This window comes from Aphis gossypii, chromosome 2 (assembly GCF_020184175.1).
Source record: "Aphis gossypii isolate Hap1 chromosome 2, ASM2018417v2, whole genome shotgun sequence".
Taxonomy (NCBI): Eukaryota; Metazoa; Arthropoda; class Insecta; order Hemiptera; family Aphididae; genus Aphis; species Aphis gossypii.
In genome coordinates, this window is record NC_065531.1 from 50506713 (window position 1) to 50533621 (window position 26909).

Below are 26909 nucleotides of genomic sequence, written 5' to 3' on the forward strand. Positions count from 1 at the left end.
TATTTTATTATTTTTAGTATTTTTCAGAAAGGGATTCACAATTTTTAAGTACATGTCAACACAAATTAAAAATTACCAAGGCTTTTCCTAATAAATTAACCCTAAAAAAAGTTATTCGATTTTTATAAAATATTTTAAACTTTGATCGTCTCAAAATTATATTCGTATTAATGAAGGGATGACTTACATATTTTAAACTTGCGCTTACAGATACTAACAAATTTCGCAAACTCTTTTAAACAAGCCATAGCTGACCTTTAACAAATGGAATAGCTAAAAATAAGGAGATTATTATGAAGCTACTAAACAATTTTCAACGGTTATAAACATAACACAAGTCACAGTTTGTACACGAAGTTGCGATAAACAATTAACTGTGCGACGGCACGAGATCTTGGTATTCGTACGACGTACATACCAAATGTACAACAAATAAAAATAAACAGTAACCTCCAAGTTCCATTATTTTAAATTATAACATTATGTTTTAGAAATTGTGGTAATAGCTATTATCTATATGTACGTAGTACTATAATTAGGTACAGTGTGTGTGGAGGACACCACATAATATTATAAATAAGTTTTGATTATAACAATGAAATCGAAATCGATAATTTATTTTCACATCATGATTAATGACAAACATTACTGTTGTTCTATAAATATATAGTTAAATATATTAATTTATTAAAAATTTCAAACACTTGAGCAAACAAAAAAAATAAAAATATTTTGGGATATGCCACATGCCACAGTGCCCTCCTCTCACTACGACACTAGCTTTAATTGCATAAATATATTTTAATTGGAAATAACGATCAAACAATATAAAGTAGTAATGAATACTAGACAATAAATTTAAAACATAAAAAAAAAGTTTTAAAATGTTTTGAGTTGTACTTTTGAATTTGCAATTTTATATGTTATGAATTAAATTCGAGTCATAAAATGATTTAATAAAGAAGAATAAAGAAATATCTATATTATATATTAATAGTTATCTTTAATTCATATTACAATAAATATACTTTTAAAAAATACTTATTGCTCTAGTTTAGTAAAACTAAATATTAAAATTATTAAATTTTTATTCTATGATTTCATCACTATTTCAAGAAAATAAGTATCATTGTATTCTTTTAAATAAAACACTAAGTTTATAGGCATACTAATGAATGGAATAGGCGCATGACTCGAATCAAAATAGGTATCTAGCTAAGTCTAATGTTATAATATATACATAGATGGATGTTTTACTTTGAATATAAAATGAAAAATACAGTTCACATTTTCATAAATATATACTAAACAAATACTTAGACGTACACTCTCTCGAAGTTAGATAACACATTAATTATATAATATCATTAACAAGACACGTGATCGCGATGAAAGGCTCTTAGGTACGACACGCGAGTTGATCGCACGTTAATATCACACATGATTATTATTATATTGACGGAGGATGAAAAACGTATATGACAGACCACGTCTCTGGAGGTGATAGCTGTACCAACCAATAGACGCGTATCCATAGAGTTTGTATGTATTTGTTGGGAGTCAATTATAAGTGAATTAATCGAAAAGCTAACCGACGTTGAACACGTGAACGCAAAATGAAAATAGTAATTAACAAAATTCGCTTTTCCAACGGTCGTCGTCGTCGTCGTTATTATTATTATTATTATTATACGCCTCGAAAATAACGTAATCGGACACTATAAAAACCGTGTTCGTCGCTGTTTGACCACCGCACACTCTCACTCACTCGAGAACGAAATTAAATTTCCGCGAAGTCGTTTCGGACCCGTCGCCACTGTGCACCGTGTCCGCGGCGGGAAATCGTGTGTGGAAGTATATAATAATATAAGCAAATATTTGCTTTGTCACGCGTTTAAAAAACTGATGCGGGTGGGCGACTTAGCTGCCGGCTACTATAAAATGCTACAAACGTCAATATCGTGGATCGTTTGCGATACACGACTCGGACGAGTAAAGAAACTTTTTATAGAGCACAAATCGTTTTTAAAACATATTTTTAGGTTTTTCAAATCCCCTCGGAGGGAAGTGGGATAAAAAAAAAACAACCCCCGCGAAGTTTATTGTGAACTATCCGTCCAATTGTTGGACGCGTGCGTGTGTTGTGCAGACAACTCGGAATTTCTGTCAAATATATAAACCGTTGCAGGCTGGAAGTATACGTAGCACCAACTATAATATATACGTGATCGGAAACACTGAACGACTGAATTTAATCAAAACCCGGAATCCTCAGAAAGTCAGAAATATAACAATAACTACACGCATCCCTAGTATTGGACAATTTCGGGAAAAAGGACCAAATTGTTTTTTTTCTCGTCCCGTTAGATTCACGAAAAATTAATTTTCTTAACCATGTAGCGATATCTGCAGAACACCGGCATAATATAATCGTATTGATAGCAATCTACCAAACACTAGTTTGAGATCCGTCACGTGTAAAATGTTGTTCGTTTCATTTCGTCATACTTTAATATTCATTTTATTTATTTTTTTAACACGTTGAAATCATAAAGTACAATACTGTTGACAGCTGATTTGTAACAACGTAAACTTAATTTCATAATATGAGTGGAATTTTATTTATTCCCATTACACGAAGTATAAAAAATAAATGAGATTATTGTGCACACTGCACACAACACTACAATGATAATATATACGTATATAATAAAAAAATATACATAATACCGTGGCACAGAGAAGGTTTTACTGTTGTCGTAATATCCCTAAAATGAATTATGCGTATAAAAGGTTGTTGTAGTCACTCTAGTTATAAATGTAATAAGCAAAATATCAAAATGAAAAGATTTTTAACTCGGGGATATGATTTTATTAAAAAGTTTGATTATCGTATTATAAATACATTAAAAATGTATTAGAGAAAAATGATTAAATTAAGTATTCTATCAATTTTAATGGCAGTCTTTAAGAGGAGTTTTTTTTTTATTAATTTTATCCGAGTTTTATATAGTTTATAAATAAAAACTTATTTGTACAAAATTATAGCAAATAATATATCCATTTGTATAAATAAATGGTACGCTTATTGTACGTTTTTAACTTTTCATAAAAAATATAGCATTTTTACGTATGAGCTTTTGAGTCATTAAATCAATTGTTGTCGTCATTAAATTCGTTTTTAATAACTAAAAAATAAAATGTTCTACATCCATAAAACTACATTATATTAATGTGGTGGAACAGAAAATAATAATCTAAAAACAAATAAATAATGTTTATCTACACCATACCCGTTTTATTAGCGAACATTTAAAATTGTTAATAAGGTCCGATAGCAGATTGAATATCAACGCGTTCCGTTTAAAAATAATTTATTCGTCGATATTTTTTCAATTAAATAATTCAAAGGACGCGGAACAAATTTGAAAAAGAAAATCAATTTAAATTCATCACACAAGTGGTCGTGTAAAATGTTTTAGTCCAATAAATTGCCGTTAACCAACCAGTTCGAGAAATAAAACACGAAATCGTCTCGAACAATCACCGTCGTCGCACAAACGACTTCGTAAAAAACGCATAATAATATGACCCCGTATCGTGCTCAAATGTCTTTTCGATTATAATCAAGAATAAAAAAATCGTAAAGCTCTCCGTGCGATACTTTGCATTTTGTTTAACTTTCGACGGTGAGTATATATACTCTCGATCGTATATAGGCACATCAACTCACGTGTATAATATGTATACACATTGTACACTCGTGCCGAGTATATTATTCTAAACTCTGTACAGCGAATGTAAAGCTGCTGCGTGTACAGTGTATATATTATTTGCATATGCGGACTACGACTGACAGTCCTTAAATGAAATTCAAGTGCGCACTTGTATTTTTTTTTTTTTTATCGTCTTCATATAGGTTAAAAGCCGTGGAAAATGTGAATTTAACACGCACTAAAAATGCTGTACGCGCGTATGTAAAACGTTTATAATATTACAGATGCGAGCTCGGTATAATGTCATCGTGATCTCGTCGTGGTCCAAGGTCATTGGGACGATGTCGCGCAAGGTCGAGAGTAAAATTAATTCAACAATACACAGTACGCTAAACACGGTTTATTGTGGTGTTTTCGATTCGCAGTGTTCGCATAACAACTGTCATCGTTATAACGATACATACCTGTAGCGACTATGACATATTTCACTAACTATATATTATGTATCATTATTATGCTGACACGAAGAACCGGAAACGAATACAAATCGAATAATATGCGTTTATCTATCGCTTATATTATAATAATATGAGAACTGAAGAACGGATTTTCGATTTCGAGGTTTAAAATATGTACAACTAAAAACCGAAAACCAATTCTCCGATTGTCCGAAATTCAATCTATTAATATTACGGGTTTACTATCATTATAATATTAATCTTTGATTACGACTAATTTTCAGAGCAGAGTTCGTTTGTGTTATAATTATAATCGTTAGCTTGTTTAAATTAAAAATATTATTAAACATCATTAATATAACATACATTATATAAATACGATATTTAATTACCTATTATTTTTTTCAGTGTAATTACGGTTGACGGCAAATTACTAAATTTATAAAAACGTGTCTATTACTTACACACCTTTTAAATTTTAATTACTAGAAAAATATTTACGGGTATCCATAACATTTTTTTATAATATCAAAATAAATGATGTTTTGAAATAAATCTAATTCCATTAAAGGGCAACTATAATAATAATATGGTAGAAGACAAGAACACAAATATTCCAATATTTTATTATGGTAAATGTTTTACTGTAACTGTTTTAACTGAGTATTAAAAATACAAATTTGGTCGAAATGTAGTTTCACTTGCAACGAATTTTATTGCAGTAAAATTTCTTGAAATAATAATTATTATTTTGTAAACATTTATAAAAATAGTTTTTACATTTGCGACCAAATTTATCTACATGATTATTTGTTGTTAACAACGTAATATGAAAAGTTGACTCGTAATATTATCTGTGTTTACATTTTTATAGAAAAATGTCTTTTGAACGTCATTAAACTGTAAAATTTTAAGTTTCAAAAAAAAATAAATAAAACTTAAGATAAACGGGGTACTTGCTTTGTTGTATAATAGTAAAGTTTTCAAGCGTATCTTGTCATTGAGTAGTTAATGGATAAATTAAATTTTAATTCATTACATAACGGAGCCTGTTTGTCAGCCTTGATATTTTATAATAAAACATTTCTTTTATTATGTCTAATTTATTTTCCTATTGGAACTTTGTCAAAAATAAGAAATTCTCAATTCTTTTAAAAATACCAGGAATTAAAGAACAACGAGAATTTTTACGGAAACCATTTTTTTGACGAAATCAATTTTTTTGTTTACGTACTAGCTAGTAGCTACAATACATTTTTAAGAATGGGATTCTTTGAAATACTTATTGTATAATTTGGAAAACATTCTTAAGTTTTTATTTCTAAAATTTAATGCGGATATAAAACCATAGTGAATTTATTGACTGACAAGTTATAATTATTATTGAAATGTTAATTACAGAGATTCACTTATTTAGTAGATATTATTAAGCATACATCTAAACTCATAATAATCACTATAGTTATAATTAAAAAAAAATGTTTATTATTTCTTTATTCTTTACATTAAAAGACTTATCATGTATTCATTGTTAATATTGCTCTCTTTAAATAGCGTTATATATTATATTGTATTGTTCTTATGGTTAAAAATAATTAGAATGTTGAGACAATATAATAACATTATGTTAAATACTTAAATCTCAAAGAATAATAAGAATAGTGTTATTTTATAGTCAAGTAATAATGTCGTTAATAACACGAATAATAACAAAATATATTATTTAAATTAAGTTACAAATTATGTTAATAACTCAATAAAAATGTCTCCATAAAAAGTGAAACATGTAAAAAAGATAAATATTGTATTTGTTATAATTTTTTTTTTTAAGAATGTTATGATGAACGTTTTAATTACTCAAATACTCGTAATGATAAAAAACGCACGTGCAAAAATACTTGGCATTATAACAATAAGCACAAAATAAACCACTAATGGTTTATGCTGCCCATGTCGGAGTTAAGGGAAAGCGCGGTGACCTAAGCTACGTATACGATAGTTAAGGATAACACTTACTTTCTCATATCCTTCAGCGACGATCTCCTGCTAGAGCAAATCGGCACGTCCTTGCCGATCTCCTGTGTGCGTAATACGCTCCGGGTCTTGGCCCGGGCAAAGTCGTGTCGTCGGCATCTCTTCGAGTTGGACCGATACACTTGGGACACGGACAGCGAGTTATTAGTGCCGTTGACCAGGATGCTGGGCGCGTTCGGCGAAGTGGCAGGCGAAACCTGCTGCACCGCCAGCCCGTTAGCAGGACTCACGTTGCCCGACGACGACGTAGAAGTAGCCGACGAGATGTAATCGTTGATGTTTAGGAATCCGTGCGATACAAGCCATTTGTTGATCAGGTCCAGTTCGATTTTCCGGAGGAAATAGTCCTGACAGTGGTCCGGGTGACTGTCGAGCCATTCCTCGACCACTGATAACGTGATTTGCGTCATTTCGTCGCCGTTCAACGCTGCGACGTCGGCCTCTTCATTCTTCCGCATGCATCAGCGTGCACGACACCACAGCAGATAGAAACACAACTGCGATTAAATTTTGGCGTACAAATTTCTGCGAAAAAAAAATATTATAGTGAGATATTAAATTCAAGTGTTTGCGTGATAACATTATGAAAGGTATCAGATATACTATTAGGTTTCACAAGTACCTATTTAAAACTTGATTTTATTTAATTGTATAACTCGAATAAAAGGCGGAAGGGTCAATGGCTCCCTTATAATAATCTTTTAAGACTATTTAAATTATTAACAGATATACCTATACGACTTACAATGATATTAATAATATGTTTTTATTATAATTATTTAAATAATTCTACCGGAAAAAAATCAATATGTATGATATATCTGATAATCGTATTATGTATTATGTATTATAATGCATACAATGACTATCGTGTATATTTCAAATGAAAATCCTTAAAATAAGTTTCGAACAATTAAAAAAAAGCGACTAATTAGAGCAAAAAAATAATTAAGCTTCTTATATTAAATTCGGTCGATTTTATTACTATTATTACGTTTTCAATATTATAATAAAATTCATGAACAGAACAGCAGAACACGGTTTCATATTTTTTTTATATAAATACAATTATAACACGGCATCGTGAATAGGCAATTTCACTACATTACTGTCTATATTTTTCCTATAAACAGTTTTTAAAATAATTATAAATCAATTGAATATTAAAATATTGTAAAAACAGACGTACAAACAGGGTTGATGATCTTATTTTATAAGTTATGAATGTTTACAAGAATAATATGCATTTGACTGTGACGTATTATAAATTATGGTCGGTAAAAAATTAAACATATCAAAATACGATGTAAGTGAGCAAATTATTGAATTAATGAAGATAAATTAATTAGTAAAAAATAACGTAGGAGTTATTTACCGATGATTTATAGACCCCAAAGGAGTCAGTAGGTGGTTACTTGGTAGTCCAAGGGATTACAGAGCGTTTTATCGATGCTTGTGAGTATTCAATTTCATAAAATATTTTCTTTTTTTAAGGGGTGTGCTTTATATCTTAAATCAGTTCATAGTGAAAAAAGGTTAATACCTTTCGATATAGCGTATATTGCTACTATGTGTAATTTTATATACTTAAAATAATGAAATAATTAGTTATAGATTTAATATACGACAAAAACAAACATTAATAAAATTAGCTCATCATTAAAAAAAAATAAACACTTATGCTATTTATTTTATTATTGGATCCATAAAAAAACGAACACTTTAAACATGTAATTTTAATACTGTAGTGTCAATTACATGAATAACATATAAATGTAATCGTTTGACCATCTACTTCCGACTGTATTACCTATACTACATATAAGTATTACATATGTATTGGTTCTGAGGTATTTAAAATGCACTCATTTACATTTCCTGTTCTATTGATGTATTGAAAATTTAAATTCGTTTCTATAGATTTAATATACCATTCAGAATTTATATGCAGTCATATCAAAATGTTTACTGAAATACTAGGTAGGTATTAGTTTTTATTGTAAGTTAATATAATATAGATATTATTGATCTCAGTATATTTGCGTGTAGTTATATATACTATATATTATGTATAAATACGTAATAAACTTTAAAGTTTAAAAGGCGTTTGATGTTTATATAGCTTATACTTTATATACTACTTATTCTTCGCCATAAAAGCCAAAAAGGAGATGTTAAAAATATTGACAGCTTTGAATGAATCCTAAACAGATTTATAATATTATTGAAAAATCATACTAGAACAACATCAGGTTAGTAACCACTAAGGGCCAAAGTCTACATATATAAACAAGACGATTAATGATCTACTTAGATATGTATATCAACTATTATTTTACTTTTTTTCAGAGCTTTTAAAATAATAAATTTGATTTCAATCGTGATTTTTAATAATATATTTCATGAACCTTTATTGTCGAATTAATATACTATTATACTCTATGTATAATATATAAAATAATTATATAAGTGACTATTACAACCAAATATAAAATTATTTCAATAAATATGTATAATATACATATTTAATAGAAAACTTCACTCAGCTATAAAGTAGGTTGTAAGTGTATCCATTATCAATAAGCTATACATAGTATTGGCCGTAGTGACGTAGTAATGTATATGTTAATTTTAATTCAAAATTCTGTCCAGGATTCTGACGGTGTGTCTGTTTTATTTCTAAAGATATTTTATAATTTATTTATATTATAGTAAGTAATTTCTACTGACTTCTGTAGATTGAAATAATATATGATAAAAACGTCGCATATTTCATAAAAAAAAACTAATTACAATATTATATTATATAAATTATTGTTATTATCATACTTATAATTCAAAACTGGCTTAAAAATTATAATGTGTATAAAAAAAATAATTTAATAATAATAGAATATTATGTTTTAATGATTAATATATGTTTTTTAATTACAACAGTAAAATAACAAAAAGTATAACAAGAAATAATTATATTACATTTGAATATCCAATTTCATATAAATTTAACTTTTAATTACACATCAAAAATTAATGTGAATTCACGCTAAACTTTGTTTTCATTCTACTAAAGTATATTTATGATTTATTATATATATTATATGATAATTTCAAGATTTAATACTGTATGCATTTTTAACTATAAAATAATTCGCAAAATATTCGTAATATTTATGCATTTTGTTCGAATTTTCATTTTAAATAATTATACATAAAAAAATATATATGTCTGTATTTTTTAATTTGATGAATAAAAATAGCGTTTTCTTAAAATTTCAAGCTTTTAGATTGATAAAAAACTATTTTATCAACATAAATTGATAAGAAACTATAGAAAAGTAGAACATTGCATACGTCTATAAAAATTAAAAAAAATATTTTGTTAATCAAATTATCATGCCCTTCATCAGTAAGGCATTTGTTGAATATTTTAAGTTTCCATTTTTATTTTTTTATTTTTTTAGTATTGAAAATTGAAATAAAACAAATTCGTTTAAAATAGTATTTTTACGTAATTTTTTTCAGATTTATTTAAAAAGTATTAGGATTTTTTATTTTGACTCCTCTCCTTTTGCGCCAAAAACCGACTAGACTCGTTTTTTACAAAAAGGGAACCCACAAAGTTTAAAATTAAAGCATTTTTATTAATTCCAAAGGTTACGAATACATTAAACAAAACGCATCACTACAAAACCAATATATTCCATTCGGAATCTAAAAGTGTAAACATTCGAAAACCATAATATTTAGACTTAATCGGCTGCAGTGCGTCATGATAGAAAAAAAAATGCTGATTCGTATAGTTGCATTGAATTTTACAACATCGTGCCAGAATAATAATAATAATAATAAAATCTAATACAATAAGTATATTACTGTGCAGATGGTTTCTCGGGAAACGCGCTCGGAGTATCTATTATTTTGGTTTTTAATAAGCCGTACCCAACAACAAAACATAATATCATCTCGATTTGCCGTTTATCTGTGTTCACTTGTCATCGTGCCGTGTAATAACAAAATATTATTATGCGTGTGATTGTATATGTAGTGCGGTTACGATCGAAAGTATAACGTTCGAGTGTTATATACGGAAATAACACAAAATAAAAATTATAAACTCTTAATATAAGTGAAATTATATCCGGTCGTTTGAACAGTTCCACATGACACACGTGTAAAAATTATAGTAAAAAAAAAAAATAATAATAATAATAATAATAGCAATAATGGGTAGTATAACGTAAGCGAATACGGTATGGATAATAATATGTATGTGGCGCAAAAAGGTTGTCGCGCAGACTGTTTGCGGTAAACTGGGTGGGTGGGGAGGTAAAGAAGGTCGTCGGCTAGAGAGAATCCATTTATACTTTACCGGAACCACCTCCCTCCCGTCAGCATTTCCGTTGAAATCTTTACCCCGTTTTTCAGGTCGGCTTCCGTTGTGCCGTGCGGACACGCGACTGCATGCTAACGTCACACGGTGACGACGAAACAATACCAGCAATAATAATAACAATAATAATTGTTATTCAATGCTCGTATCATACCCGTGTTTCCCGTACGTATTATTGTGTAATGTCGTGCTGAAACATCCACCGCCTATATTCTACTCGGGGCCTTCTTCCCTTTGATCGCCGCGTGGCTTTTAAAGCCTTTCTGCCGAAATCCCGAGAGAAAAAAACCTATCACTCGACTCGTCCGCCACCGTAGTGACACGCTGACACGCGCGACCTTTAACGCAAATGACGGCGGCGACGGTAATCGCGAATTCAATTTAACTCGCATAATGTGTTTTACAATATCCACTCCGAAACGAGCTCTTCTTACGTTCTTGCCGTAGTACTATTAATACTCCGCAACACACGTGTACGAAACTCACGTCGGTCGATATACAATATGTATATTATTATTGTGTAACGTTATATTATATGTGTGCCCGAAAAACTTTTGCGCGATCGGTTTACAATTTGTTTTTTCGGCGGAGGAAAACATTATATTGTTTGTCTTTTGTACGTACACTTTGTACAGCGAGGAGTTTTAAATCTATTTCTGATCGCGGTGACGACCGATAAGAATATAACGGCCAAGTATCGTAATCCGAATCGCGACGACGAGTCGTAATGTCATCAAAAGGCGGTCAATACATGATATTATTCGATAGTTGTGAATAGAACAGAAGTGCGCCATTAAAATATATATGTTTCATACTGCAGTTTTACTAGCAATTATCGTGGCTGGCGTGTGTTTATTGATAACACGTATTGTTGATTCTTTATTCATGAACACTGCGGACTTTGGATCGATTAAAATTGTCCAAACATCTCGAGCGCTTGCTCGAACGATGCGAATTACTTACAAAGTACATTTTTATTGTTAGACATAAAAGTGTTTAATCGTACACAGGTAAAGAGTGTAAAGTAAACGATCGATTTAGAAATCAATCATCGATGAGAAAAGTAATAAATTATAACAAGAAATATGAGTGAAATTTGCGGGTCTTTTGAGAGAAAAAAGATAAACAGAGAATAATGGCCATGATACAACGGAAACTGTATAGGTGGGACAAAGGATTAGGTCTGAGAATTTTAGTCAACATCAATCTTATTCAATAAAAGAGTATATAGGTAGATAATGGCTCAAGTTTTTAGATAAATCTTTAGTATTATAAGAAATAGTCTTCAATAGAAGTATGAATAGGAGTGATATTCTATAACGTTATATATGATCAATATTTATATTGTAAATAGTAGAAATTTATAACTGAATAACACAATTTTTTTTATTTAATTGTTGAAACTATTGTGAAAATATGATATAAAATAATATATTCAATATGATAACATTATTATTAATATTAATTTATAATAAAATTGAAATTGTATCGAAGCACTTTCAAACTTTTAAGTTATTACTTGGGTAAAGGATTTATTTTTAAATTGTTAACCAAATTATAATATTCATATTTCATAATATTATATTAATATAATAACATCGTGTATTAGTATTTTAATAAATATTAACATGTGTTTAATGAAATAATAAATTAAATTAAATTTCAAAACAAATTAAATAATATAATTTTAGTAACTTTTAAGAAGTATTTAGCAATAATATCTAGGTACATTTATCCAGATAAAATAACAGAATCTCTATCTCATCTAAGATAAACTGCATTTCTATGTAGATAAATATATCTAGATAAAAAATCATTTCTAGTTTTGATTTTTTTATTCATTTGAATTGGTCTTATATTTTTTTTACATAATATACTATTAATTTTGTTTGTGTGAACGTATACGATACCAATATGACAACGTATACCTACTAATTATTCAACGGAGATTTTTTAATGTTTTACAATCACACTTAGTGAGGGATATAATTTTAATTTACGATACGAATAATTATAATTGTACCTACGTTTTTTCGGTACGACGTGAATATTTTAATATTTTAATTTAATGACATAATATATTGATGCTTTAGAAAATTTTAATGACACACTAATATTTTGGATTTCCTGTTTAAATAAAATTTTAAATATTATTTGCGGTAGACGTGACAAAGTCATTTCAACAGATTTGTTCCACGTACGGAACAATGGGTTCGGAAACATTTAAAAAAAGATTAATTACTGCAGGTACATGAGATCTACAGCCCAAAGTAATCCATTATAATTAGACGAACCTTGACCCTACTTTATAACTGACTGTTTTCTTGAACAACCTACACTTAAAACATTTAGGCTAATACAAGCATGTAAGTCGTAAGTATAATATACGAGTGGATTGGAGTGGTACAGATGTGCTCTTAAAAAATGTTTGTTCACAACATGTACAGTGCACATCACTCATATACAATTTAATACGGCTATACAGCTGTAGTTAACTATACGTACACTCGTTCAACATTTTATTTGTATGTAGTATATTAATTTTAGTAACACATTCCGCTTCGGAGTGTGATATATAAAATATAATATATTATATTATTAAAATTCAAAAAATAATTATTTTTTCGGGAACTGTCACGCGTCGCATCGTACCGACTAAATAGATATGGAAAAATGTTTTACTATGAACTGATTATTATTAAAATGAGATCTACCACTGCAGATTCCGTATAATATATCATCCGCGATGGCCATCGATGGTGACGTCAGTCCATATACCGATCGATAGATTGTGTTCGATTACGTGGCAGGCCCAGAGGAACGAGCACCACTACCGGCGCGACCTACCCACCGAACCGTGACTTTTACTATTATTATTATTATTGTATAACTGTGGTACTCGACGAATTCCTAGTCATGGGATCAAACTTTCTAGCCGCCCACCACCGTCTCAGTAACTCACCGAGACTCCGACGACGACATATATCGTCGTTCAGAGTCGGAACTATAATATATTATATAAATTGAATATACATCTAGCGAAGCACGGGCTCGAGGCGGGTATGAGAGGGGAGGGATTTCGCCTGGAAGTTCGATGAACTCTATCAGTTTGCCGGCCATAAATCCCGGAAACTCGTCGATGAAAACGAATGGGCTGTGCAGTGTGCATGTGTGCGAGCGTGCGCGTTTTGACGGCGATGTAGAAAATAGTTATAATCTCGCTCTACCAATAACACTCCTCACTGAGCCTTTACCACAGAGTTCTATTTTATCTTTCTAATTACATTTTTTTCTTTTCCATAAAACTTTATTTATTACAGATATATCCATCTTCTAGAATCATGATTAGTAAATGTGATAATAAAGATGGTTTGATATAGTAACGAGTGGAGAAACTGTCCACTCATAGCGCTTACTATTATTTATTTTAATGTGTTTTCTTTTGCATCATTATTAGACATTTTGTAGTCACTTTTTTTTTTTTGCTTCAAGTCTCCCTGGTGGATTATAAGAGTTGACATATAAGAGGTTAAGGGATTTTAATTGGAGTGTTTGTCTTGTAATGGAATTATTTGGAGTAACGAGTTCGAAAAAAGTTAACTATTGTTATTTGTATGTCCTTGTATAGTAAATTATCGTCTATTAGTCATACTCCTCAGACGCCTCGACGATCCAGTTATTTGTCTAAGATAAATAGTCTAAAAAGTGTGTATATATTTTTTATATTGGAGAGTTTGACTTTGTCCCCAAATTTAAATAACATACCACTTAAGAGCGATTATTAAACTATTAAATTGAACAATAGTGAGCGGATGAAATTTAGTAATACTTTAAACAGGTTTCTTTTGTTACTAAGTAAGATTTCTGTCTAAGAGAACGCATATCAATGAATAATTACATTTTGAATTAATTAAGGTATATTGTTAAACGAGAGATGAGGGCTTTCGTATCTGCCGAGGTTTAAATTTAATTTGAACCCGATTTCTGTCGTTTATCTTGAATTTATATTATTAGGCGCATTAGAAATTCAGCGGCATTGTATATTACGCCGCTTTAGCAGGAAGGAAATCTTTGTTTGATGCAAGTTTAGTAGTTTCATCTGCATAAGTCGCTAGAGATGTGAGACTTGTTTTGGGGAGATATGCGGTATAAATGTTGTAAACGATTGTAATATACGTAGTACATTCGGTTTCCTCGGGGTATTTTAACATTGATTTTATAACAGGAAAAATAAAAATCATTATGTCTTAGGTTCCGTTTTCGTGTTGATAACATCTTGTTGGAAATTTTATGTATTATCATATTATTACCGTTATACCTGACTACTACAATATTTTACTACTCACGTAGGACAAACTTTAGCCACCTGTATGTTAACATGTACTGTGTACACCGGGTCGGGTCCGGCGGCCATGAATATCATTATTATGATAAAAATGAACGAAACCGAAAAACTGTGTTGTTGTCGACGACCGGTTTTTCAAAAACCATTGAAAAAAAAGTAACGGAAGATACAGTATTTTTCGCAAATCGTCTATACACGAGTATCACAAATTATAATACTATAACATTGTTTAATGTGTGGAAAATAAAAAAAATTATCAGTTCTATCACGAATGACATTTTTTTTATACCAGCTGTAAGTATAAACTTAAACTAACCTTTAGTGTAATGGAGCAATCGTTAATTTTTCATTTGTTTTTTTATTATTTTTATATATAGTTTTTGTTGTTTTTTTTTTCGTGATGAAGGCAAACAAATGCCTTTCCAAATAGAATTAACTTGATATTTAATAAGAAATAAAACTACGGCTGTATAGAAACCCAAACGAACGTTTATGAAAAACAATTATATTTTATAAGATAGATATACATTTCAAAAATATAAAATTTAAATTGACAATATAAATGAAATGGTTTGTCTCTAAAAGCTTTTCATCACAACTTTGTTATTATTGCATTATAATTTGTTATATAACTGCTCATGAAGTCGTTTATTGCGTATTATTTACATTGAAATTTATTTGTTCACGCCACCACGGTAATAATATAAGCAATTGCCAGCAAGAGTATATTATTTACTCGCTTATTACCGTAGTCTTACTAAAACCTCAAAAATCATGATTACAAATACTGTATCTCTTGAGAATCAATATCTAAATCTGAATACTTGAAAACAATACATTAGGAAATTGTTTTTCCATTTGTTATTTTTGTGTCTGAGAAAGAATATACCAAACGATAATATTATGATATAGAATTACAATATATTTTTCCAAGAAGTACTCCGACGATATTTGTAAATGAAAAATTTAATAATAATATGATTTCAAAAAGGAAATCCAAAACAAAGTCATGCTTTAAACTATAAGATTATCCATACAAACAGATGAAACTAAAATACAATCCTGTGTATTTTATCCATCACGAAAATTAGTAAGTTTTAATAAGTATTGACAATACTGCGCAATACATTAGTTTTGATTTTGATTTTTTTTAAATTACAGCATGTAACAATTACACGTGGCGTTGAACAAGACAGTTTTCTTTTGACGATCAATATTCAAGTATCATTACGACATTACGGTTCATCCATCATAATATTCTGAATATTATGATGTATAATTATCTAGGCCAAGTGTATTGTGAAGGTAATACAACAGTTCAGGTTGTTTTTTTTTTACATTTTAGTTAAGGCGTAACCTACACAGTGCACAATCTCAGTATTCAAAAGTACTCATATGACACTCAAACAAATTATTTTTTGTAAATTTATTTTATTTTTATTGAAATTCACTAGTGTACTAGTGTTATAGAAATTGAAAATATATTTTACATTTGTAATAAAAATAAAATCATTTAAGAATATCGTCGACGTGAAACTGTCTGTGATTCAAATATTACTAAAACGAATATACGATAATATGCAATAGTATTTGCCTATACCTATTATATTATAATAATATACAATTTGAAGAAAACGATTTTTTTTTTTTTTAGTAGAATATTGTGATTCAAAAGTAAACAGAATACAAATTCTCTTAAGATCTTTCAGAAGTCTTCGTAATCACAAGTTGAACACGACAGTTGACAACACAAAATAAATCAATAATATTATGAGAACAGTGTACGCTATGAATACTGTTAATTTTAAAGGCAATACTATCGTTTTCTTTTAACTTCCTATGAAGTATACAGTTGACAAACATATATCTAATATTTCATAGAGATATTTCGAAGAATTCAATACATAAAATAAATATATATATGTATAATAGGTACTTACAATATATCACCTCTCGGTCATGGCAAAGAATTGGGTTCGATATTGATATTGGGTGTATAATGCCTAATAAAATTGGTGATAAAATCGAGTTGTCGAATGAAGTAATTTAAGTTGAATGTACATTATTTATTTATATGTACTATACTTATACATAGCGTATATGCCCAGTCTTACAAGTAAATAGTTATTGTCCTAGATGAATAATTGACCAATAGCCATTGACCTAATTTGGATTCGCTATTTTCCACTAACTCGTGATCAATATAATATTGACCACATTAAATTATACACTTTTAAATGTTATTCCTATAATAATTGTTATAAACTTACAATATTTAATTGGTCCATTCGAGATAAGTGGCGAAATTTTAATGGCCAAAATCCATATTTATCATTATGTACAGAGTATTAAAATCATCTGGGTTAGGTTAAACGATTGTTACTAAATTATTTGTAAAACGTTATTAGATTATAATGAACATTAAACTCATATATATATATATATATATATATAATATAAGTATAATGTTTTGCGACCTTCACAGATTTTTAGCAGTAACCGGGTAACTGGTTCTATGTCAATTATCGTTTTAAAATCGCCATTAAACTTTAGTCAGCTATTACCGATTGTTTAACGAATCATTAATCGTTATAACGACGATTGTAACTCGTAAATAGCGAATGGTTTGTTTATTTTTATAAAATATCTAAAAATACTAAAATGTTAATTTTATATTAGAATTTTTATTTTCATATTCTATATTAAACAAAATATTCTACGCCAAAGCATTTGATAGTCAAATTAAATAGTAAATAATATTAGAATATTTATCAGGAACTTAATATTTTCCTAACACAATTTCATTAAGTCTTATAATTTGAAATAAGAAAATAAAATGTGCTGTAACATCGAATCTAGTTATTTCATTTTAACACACACACAACACTTCAATGCTAAACCATACTGAAAATTAAATTTATTTATAGTTGAAATATACACGTAATATTACATTACATTTTTCATTTTGTAAGTATAATTTATTAAACTACACACATCAAGTGTAATATTAATATGCTCGTATTTAATCAAAAGTTTTAAGAAAGTTATATTAGGTACATTAAATTAAATTAAATCAAGTACGAAAATGTAAAATACTTGATATTATAATATACTGTATGTTAGTATTAATTCCTATTGGTTAGGTAAATGTTTTCGTTCAATCTTGATCATTCATCCATCTAATTATATTTCTATATTAAAAAGTAATTATAGTTATGGGAACAAAAAAAAATTCGCAAATCGAACAATTTTTATTATCGTAGTAAAAGCTCAGTGTTAGGAGAATAATGTATCTATATAATCTATAGCACGAAAAAACAGTCACCAATAATAAATTATAATATTTATTATATTAACTTTGAACTGATTAATATAGAAATTAATTAAATAAAAGAATCGATTGAAGGCGGTTAGACCAAATCAATTTTTTTTTTCATTTTCATACACGGTTAAAATACAAACTTTAATGTTTAAACAATATTTATGTAAGTATAGACATTATCGCAATAATTATATTATAATTCGTTAGATTTCAACATTGAAAATACTCGAATTATAGTTGCAGACAAACGAAAATGTAACAAACGGAAGTTTAATAGGTTCAAGGTGAAGGGAATCGTGAAAAGACTGACACAATAAAAGTAAACAAAATGGCGACTGGAGTAGAAATAGTACCAATTGCGATGTGTACATCACGTATTATAGATGGTATAGATATATATTTGTGAACGGGATTAAGTAGATTATTAAATTTCTTTTCAAAAACGAAATTATTTGCCCGAACCAGAGAGTTTCCCCGGCATACCGATAGAATACGACGACTTAACCCTATTGTCTGCCGTATATTCGTACACATTTAATCGTCGGTTTGCTATACGACACGACTCGAAAACAAATCCGATTTATACCGTCGTGAAATTGAAATCTAGAAAAGTATTTTATTTTTCAATGAATAAAATAACAACGGAATAAACTCGCAACATAATCTCGTTATGATATCGCGCGCGGTGTACGTTATAATATTATCTCGTAGTACATGTATCGCGAAATAGAGCAGCATAATGAATTTATAGGAATATACTCGACCACCTATATAATAATAATAATAATATACGTACCTACGTATATTTTATTACGACCAATGACATATTTTCCTCCGTTTCTTTGGCAACGGAATAAATAAAAAAAATAAAAATTACCTACGGAATAACGCGATGACATAATATTATCATATAATAACACGCGAGTAGTAAACAACATATATACATATTACAATAACCATATTGTGACGTGATGTAGTGTAGCTTCTGAAAACTGTTCAAACGAAATATTATTATTGTACTTTTGACGCACCACCCGCCATCCGCCACCGCGGAAATATCCCATCGAGAAATCTTGCGTAGTCCCCGCAGTGGATAATCGAATAATTTGTTTTACTCGCACTGCGTACGCGTGTATAGAACGACGAAAAACGAAATGCGGAAAATTCGAAAAACTCCGCCGAGACGTCGAATTCACTAGACACGCGTCGATTTTCCGAGCGTCCGTCCCGGGAAAGGGTGATCATCTGTAGACGGCCTTAGACGTGATACATTTCGGATAACCACCGTTGCAGCAGCAATCATCGGTTGCGTGCATGCAGAGATGTTCGAAAAGGCGATAAATTCACGAGGAAAACAAATCACCCGTCCGGTTTAATACATATACATTGCCTATAGGTGTAACACGCAGCGATTGATTTTTACGACTGAAAACACAATAAAAAACGATTTGTATTCGTAGTAGTCACCGCTGGAGCGGCTTCACGTCAGATCTATAAAGGAGTGCGTCCTGTTTTCGATTTTATTATTATTATTATTATTTTTATTATTTATTTTTATGTTTAAGTCCTCCTGACCTTTAGAGTTTACGCATATTCTATCAGCGATTTGGTGCAATACATACCTTTACCGATATTTTAAGAAAGTATAAATGGTTTTTTCTATGAATATAGATTCGATTAAATTATACTATTTTCTCTGTGCGATAACAGTTTTCTGTTATTTTTTTTTTTTATAGTCGTTCTTATTTTTTGTATTATATTTATATTATATCTATTAGTATAGATTATAATATTCAATTTAATATTTTAATACTGTATACAATAGGGTTTTTCATATTTATTTATGTAACATAATTATGATACGAACTGAACTCTTTGCTCTATTATTTTCATGTTATTATAAAATGTTTTATCTATTGAGCTTAATGTTCAGCTTCTATAATACGTAGACGGCCTGAACAAAAAGTTATGTTAAAAAAAAATTGAATTTTATATTATAATACTATTATACCCTGGGCGTTCACAAATCTTTTTCTTGATAAGTCTTAGCATTTATATTATATATAAGAATTCAAAATAAAATATAATATTTCCGAAACTCTATACGTTATATACAGTTTAATAAGTTGGACAACTTATATATAGTCCGCGTTTAACTAATTTAACTATTTATAATGTCTGTAAACCGTGGTGGATTAAAACGGTTTTCTCCCTTACGGTATCGTAATTATGCGGATGACGTATTATTATTATCATACTGCACCGAGCGCCCAATCGAGGGTGTATTTTTAGACGCTTAACCCTTGCAATGTAAGCTGTACATTTTGTACTACACAAACCATTTGACCTCAGACTAAAACTGCTTAATAAATATTAAAGACTCCAAACTTAAATAAAATGTGCGCGTAACATAATGAAACACACTGATGTACCTACTACCTACTTTGTATCTTTGCGATTGTACCGAATTCGTACTCACGAAATAGACAAAACGTCATGTATAACAATAATTTACAGCGACCAAGAGTATTGTTGGGTTTTAAATGTTTCTTTGAGACTTAAGTTACGCGTATGCTGTAGACTATAAACGTTACATATATAACGCTCAATAGTTATATAATAATAATAACAACAATATCAGATACCGTTTTATTGTTTACTTTGATTTTTTATGTCGACTATCCGAAAAAAAAAAAATAAAAATTACATGTCAAAGGATTTATCAAAACTAAGTAAGTATTTTGTATTTTAGGAAATCGAATTTAGAAAATAGTGTCTCTGTGCATCACTGTAAACGCAATACATACGATATACATGTTTTATTTAAAGAAAAAATCTCATGACTGTTCGCTGCTGTCAACTGTCAAAGTTACATTGTATGTATAACATTTTAAACCTTCATGATACACCGTTCATTGATCCAGATGACAGTTAAAGATATTACCTATTGTAATATTATTCTGTTAAAATGAAAAACATTTATACGTCGAGTAGGGCCCATTATTATCTAGAAAAAATGATTAAAATAAATGTAAATATTGATGGACACTGCAGAGATCACATCGCTACGAATATAAGAATCACTTCCAAAAGATTATACAATACGACTTGAGAGTATATTAAATTGAACTCATGACTGAGACGCTCAAAGCTTATAATGCTTCGATCGTTATTATTTATTCTAAGATAAAATTTCGTATCGACCGATTAAAAATCACACGTGATTGACTCGTTAAAAATAGAGCTATGTAACTCAATGTTCGATCTAATAGCTTATTAGTAAGTCATTATAGATGCTATTCACTTTACATAATAATGATTCACGTGTATTAATTAAGAATATTAAAATATCGAGTTTGAATTCGATTTAAGTTTTTTATACGTTACGAATTGCACCGACGACAAATACATTCTGGTCAAAGTTGAATGGCAGCGCCATATACTTCAAACTGTCAAGTAAGTAATTATACTTAAAACATTATATTTTCGTTTCAAAGAAAAGTATAATATCATATGCTTTTAATTTAACGTTTTGAATGCTTTCTAACTTATATTTTATTGATTTCTTATTGTTTTATATTCATAATAGCTTAAGTCTTACGAACATTCAACAACCAGCAGCGGATCGCATACGACACTGGAAAAAAAAATTATGTTTTCTTATTTTTGTAATAACATAAACTAAATCGATATTATATAAATACACTTGTATGACGTGTTGATATTTTATTATACCCTCAACAATATTAATATTATCTAAAAATATAAATTATAGTTACAGCATTGAACTCAACATAATATTGCTACAATTAAGCCAACATAATTTTACAAATAACTGACAGTATCCAAAGGTAAAATAAATAAAACACCACTCTAATATTATTCATGGTAGTGTTTAATTATTATAAAAACATACACAATACACATATATTATAATAAAGACAAGTAAACAACGCATCGTAACAAATTAACATATCGTTGTTCTATATTTGACGGCACGTACCTATTTTTAATACTGTACATAATATAAACCTACAAGATAAATAATTATTTTCTCATGAATTTTCTTACGATAGTTACCCCAATTAAAATTTAAATTAGAGTTGCGTGGGACAAAAAGCTTCTAAAAATAAAAATGAATGCCTACACTGAAAAAGTTAGGTAAAAACTTGCTCGTAATAGTAAAAAGAAGGATTAAAAAAAAGAAAGTTTCGAATATAAAAAATGTTCTCATTATAATATAATACAATATATAACTGATTTTGTACGAAAATCGATGAAAAAAGTTGGCGAGATTTCTCCAACTCCAAATTCGCATTTTATACGCTATATACAGACTTTGTTGACATATTTACATAAGCTGTTTGCGTCGTTATCCGTAGGCTTCTGAGGATAGAAATCAAAATTTATGCCGTTCATAAGCCTTTATGATTTATCGACACGGTCCGATATACTGCCGATTCGACACAACACTGCACATCTTTCGAGTATGATTTTTCTTATTGTCTCCGATGTATACGTTTTTTAAAACATTTCGAGAAACTTTTTAACGTTTGAAAGATGATGTTTTTGAGATTTTATCACGGCGAGAATTTAACGAAAAGATTTCACGTTAAAAAACAACGGTATATCACGGGAGAGACAGGTCTTTTTTTATTATTTGAACTTTGAGGGTAACATCGGAAACAGTCTTAATAAGTTACGATGTCATGGTGCTTTATTATCGGTTTACGCGCGATATACCTATAAATGGATGTGTCGCTGTGTTCGACAGACGAATAAAGCCGATTGATAATAATACTATAAATGTGTTTATTGATTGACTATAATTGTGTTGAGGTATTTGAGATGACGAAGTTTTATTTATTCGAGTATATCCGCACGTGACGCATTTCTTCGGTGAATTTGTCGATTATAATATTGTTTTAATTTTTTAATTTATAAGGTAACATTAAACGACGTTTATATATTTTAATAAACTCAGTTTAACACCTATCGTTGTTTTTTTTCCCGTTACGATTTCCATATTTTAATACGATGAAAACGTTGTTTGTGCATACATCCACTCGCATTATAGTTAAAACTATACAAAAACGTACGGAAAAAGCGACATGGTGTACACTAAAAAAAAAAAAACAACACACTAGGATTTAACATCAAGGACACGCATGTAAAATATGATAATTTTTTTTCTATTTTTAACTTTCGACGTTTACTCCGGCTTACATTTACGGTAATTCGTTGGTGCGCGGGGCGTTGTTATTGTTTTATGGATAAACGAAAGTCCATATTTTTTACCACGGTGGACACGGTGGTGCGGTCGGAGGTGGTGCACACGTAAAGCATTTAAAATTATATATAGGCACTTGAGTGGGACATGGTAAATATACAGGGTGATGCATTTTTAACGCTGTAACTGTTATTGTACCTACGTCATGTGGTATGCAACGTCGGACGGGTCTACAGTGTACAAATGCATAAAATAACATAAAATATGGTTGTTTTTTTTTTTTTGCAACATGTCCTTTGTTTATACTATTATGTGGGTTCGCACAAGGGAGATGTTAATTTAATAGAAAATATAGTTGAAAAAAAAAACAATCGTCGCACTTCAAAGACCCAAATACCCGTCAACGTTAACTATCGTTCGAACACCCGTCGCGTTTAACGATGTTAGGTCGGTATCGTTTCCAAATTGGTTCCCGAATTATTTCTTGTGTAATATCCAAAACGGTACCGGTTAAATATATTATTGTCGTGTATATAGCATTTTTTAAATAATCTGTTGTGGTTTAAAATTATTGTAACCAAACGCAACAAAAAATATGAATACCTATTGGGTTTTGTAAACACTTTTATGTTCAAATACGTTCAAATACGTTTGTCTATATCTATTTACTATACTAGTAAAATGTTTTAACAATCAATTATTATACGTCACATTTATTTTAGAACCGTCATGGAACCAATTAGTATGTGGATTTGTAAATAAATGCCAACCGATTATTGAATGTGAACAGTTGTTGTTTTCCACAACTATCTTGTAGGTGAGCGTTGGGCGTCCTCCTCCAACAAAAAAAAATTGTTAAACCAAAAATAATGAATACAATACCATACTTACAAGACATAATATTATGGTAAACTGAGACTTGATCGGTACCTATGGGGTGTGCGCAAATGCACAATAAATTATTATTGAGTCACGAGTGCACATAACGATTAAATTCAAAACTATTATACAAACGAGTACAGCAAAATCATTAACTCAAAGGCAATATTTTACATTTACATTGTTTTTCCAATAATAATGGTAATAACCGTTAAGTTTATTACTTTTACTTATTGGTACACTTTACACGGCGTGGGCTGTACGAGTGATGTGTGCGTATGCTGGCATGTCCTAAACGTCTTATACGAAGGGAATAATAGTCTACGGTCGTAATTTTATTTGTACGCCTGCAGTTTATATATGAGGCATTTTATTATTTATTTTTTTCTCCTCGAATCGTACGATTGTTATTCGCTAAATAACACCACACCGCCGACACGACGACGACTACGGTAGTGTGACAATTTCGAGTACACCCGAGGTCGGAGCGGCGGCGAACAGTAACAGCAATAATAACAACAGCTGCTGCTGCTGTAGTGACTGTGTGCACGCCGCCGATTTCTTATTGTTACCCAAATTTTAATCGGATTGCTGTTCTAAATGCGTTGGCATTGTATGCGCGAGGCGCGATGGAATTGGCCGGGCAAAGGAGGTATAGATACGGTGGACGACTACGGGTCGTGGCAGAGTGGTGACGCGGCCGACGTGTCGGGAATGACGATCCGCGGAAGGTTTTTATCCCAAGGTTGCCGCCGAAAGACGATCCAAAACGTCGTCGTCGTCGTGTAATAATATTATATATATAAGTGAATTTTCCGTCCTACGCATATACACCCCACAGCCCGCCCCGGACGTCACACGCCAGGACCTTCCCTGCCCGTCGGTAGCGCGCGGTTATCGCCGAGAATTATAAAATAATATTATAATAATATTATATGTATATATGCGTTAAGCGCGCCGCGTATTTTCGTGTCGGGTATTTTTTCGATGGTAATATTCACGGCGGCGGGAGACCACGAGGCAGTCAAAAATATAATAAGACGACGTCCGTTTAGTATATCCTAGAAATCGTCTTTCTGTTCCGGTCTGGTTTACGCCGTCTGGCGTGAACGCATTGCAATTTTTGAATTCGACATCGTTATATACACCGACGTACCGGATGTTTCCGAAAACGCTGCGCGCGACTTGTCGTGTTAATTTCCGAAATTTCGTTTTTAGATTTTCGCGTGCCCACCGCCACCGCCGACACAGTGATGAGAATAAAAATATCATACCGACGTTAAAATTAATCGGAATGTCGTTTGTTATCTCGTGACGGCGGAAAAACGATATTATCATTATTGATTTGTATTTTTGATTTTATTATTATATTACGTGACGTGATTTTTCCGATTCGATCTCTTGAACCCGCATGCGAACACAAACGAACAAATTTTCAAAGGACTGAGCACATATTTTTGTAAACTCCCTTACGTGCGTATTCCTGCAGCGACGTTGCTTTTTCATGCCCTTGTAACGTAATTTCAATGTTGTCCTTATATTTATTATACTTTACAGTGAGTTCATACGTTTCGTATAAAATAAAATATAAAACCTATGCTAAACAAAAAAATATATGTTTTTTCACACCATGATATTTCACATTGTTTTCGGTGTAGTTTAGATGTCACGCGTTTATACGACAACAAAATATTATATTTTGATAATATATTTTACAAGGGAAACCGAAATCTATAAATCCACTATATATGCAAATTTGTGTAAACACCATTTTTTTCCTTTCATACCTTAAAAATGATCCACAAATATTCGTATAAAAAAAAAATACTGCCCACAACCTAAATTTATTACTATACCAAATTTTCTATCGAGTACATAATAATCCACATCCGTGAACTTAATTTTCTCTACACGAAAGTTTATGTGGTAACGGGTTAAATAATCATAAACAACGTTAATATTAACTTAAGCATTATTAATATATGAGGGTTAACGATGAATTATATTTCGTCAGATCCAATGAAGTTTCCGGGTAATAATTACAATAGATTATTACTTCATAATTATTATATTGTGCTTTGTAGAACTTAAAATAGATGCCACAGAATTAAATTTCGATAACGTTTAATTTATTCAGACGGTGATATTATCTTTAGACGGTTTATTCATTTTTGTTTTTTTTTTTTTTTTAATTAAAGTTTTTATATTTAAATATATTCATTAATAATAAGCTTAAAATAAATTATTTCATGATTTTAATATATTATATGTATACAAGTTTTTTGCTTGATAAGAATACTTTCTGAAAATAAAATGGTCGGTTGATAATTATCTCCAAAATAATAAAGAAACTTAAATATATTTCCTAAAATATCTTCGAGTAATACGAATGGAATTTAAAGTGGATATACTTCGCTTGCGTCTATACATATAACACAGGTATTATAAGTACATCTATAATACGAACGGTTAGAAAATAAATATAAAATCATTATTTAATTTTTTTTTATTATTATTATAAATGCCTTTTCTGCG

The 26909-nt window shown here is 30.0% G+C and overlaps 1 protein-coding gene across 1 annotated transcript in view; it reads right to left on the reverse strand.

The window, feature by feature from the left end:
- LOC114125552 (dual 3',5'-cyclic-AMP and -GMP phosphodiesterase 11A-like) overlaps window positions 1–26909 on the reverse strand; it is a 102030-nt gene that overhangs the window by 40578 nt on the left and 34543 nt on the right. Inside the window, exon 2 of the mRNA XM_027989252.2 lies at window positions 6191–6733. Within this exon, the coding sequence (XP_027845053.2) occupies window positions 6191–6666 (476 nt within the window). The 5' untranslated portion in view covers window positions 6667–6733. The remainder of the gene's footprint in view (window positions 1–6190; window positions 6734–26909) is intronic.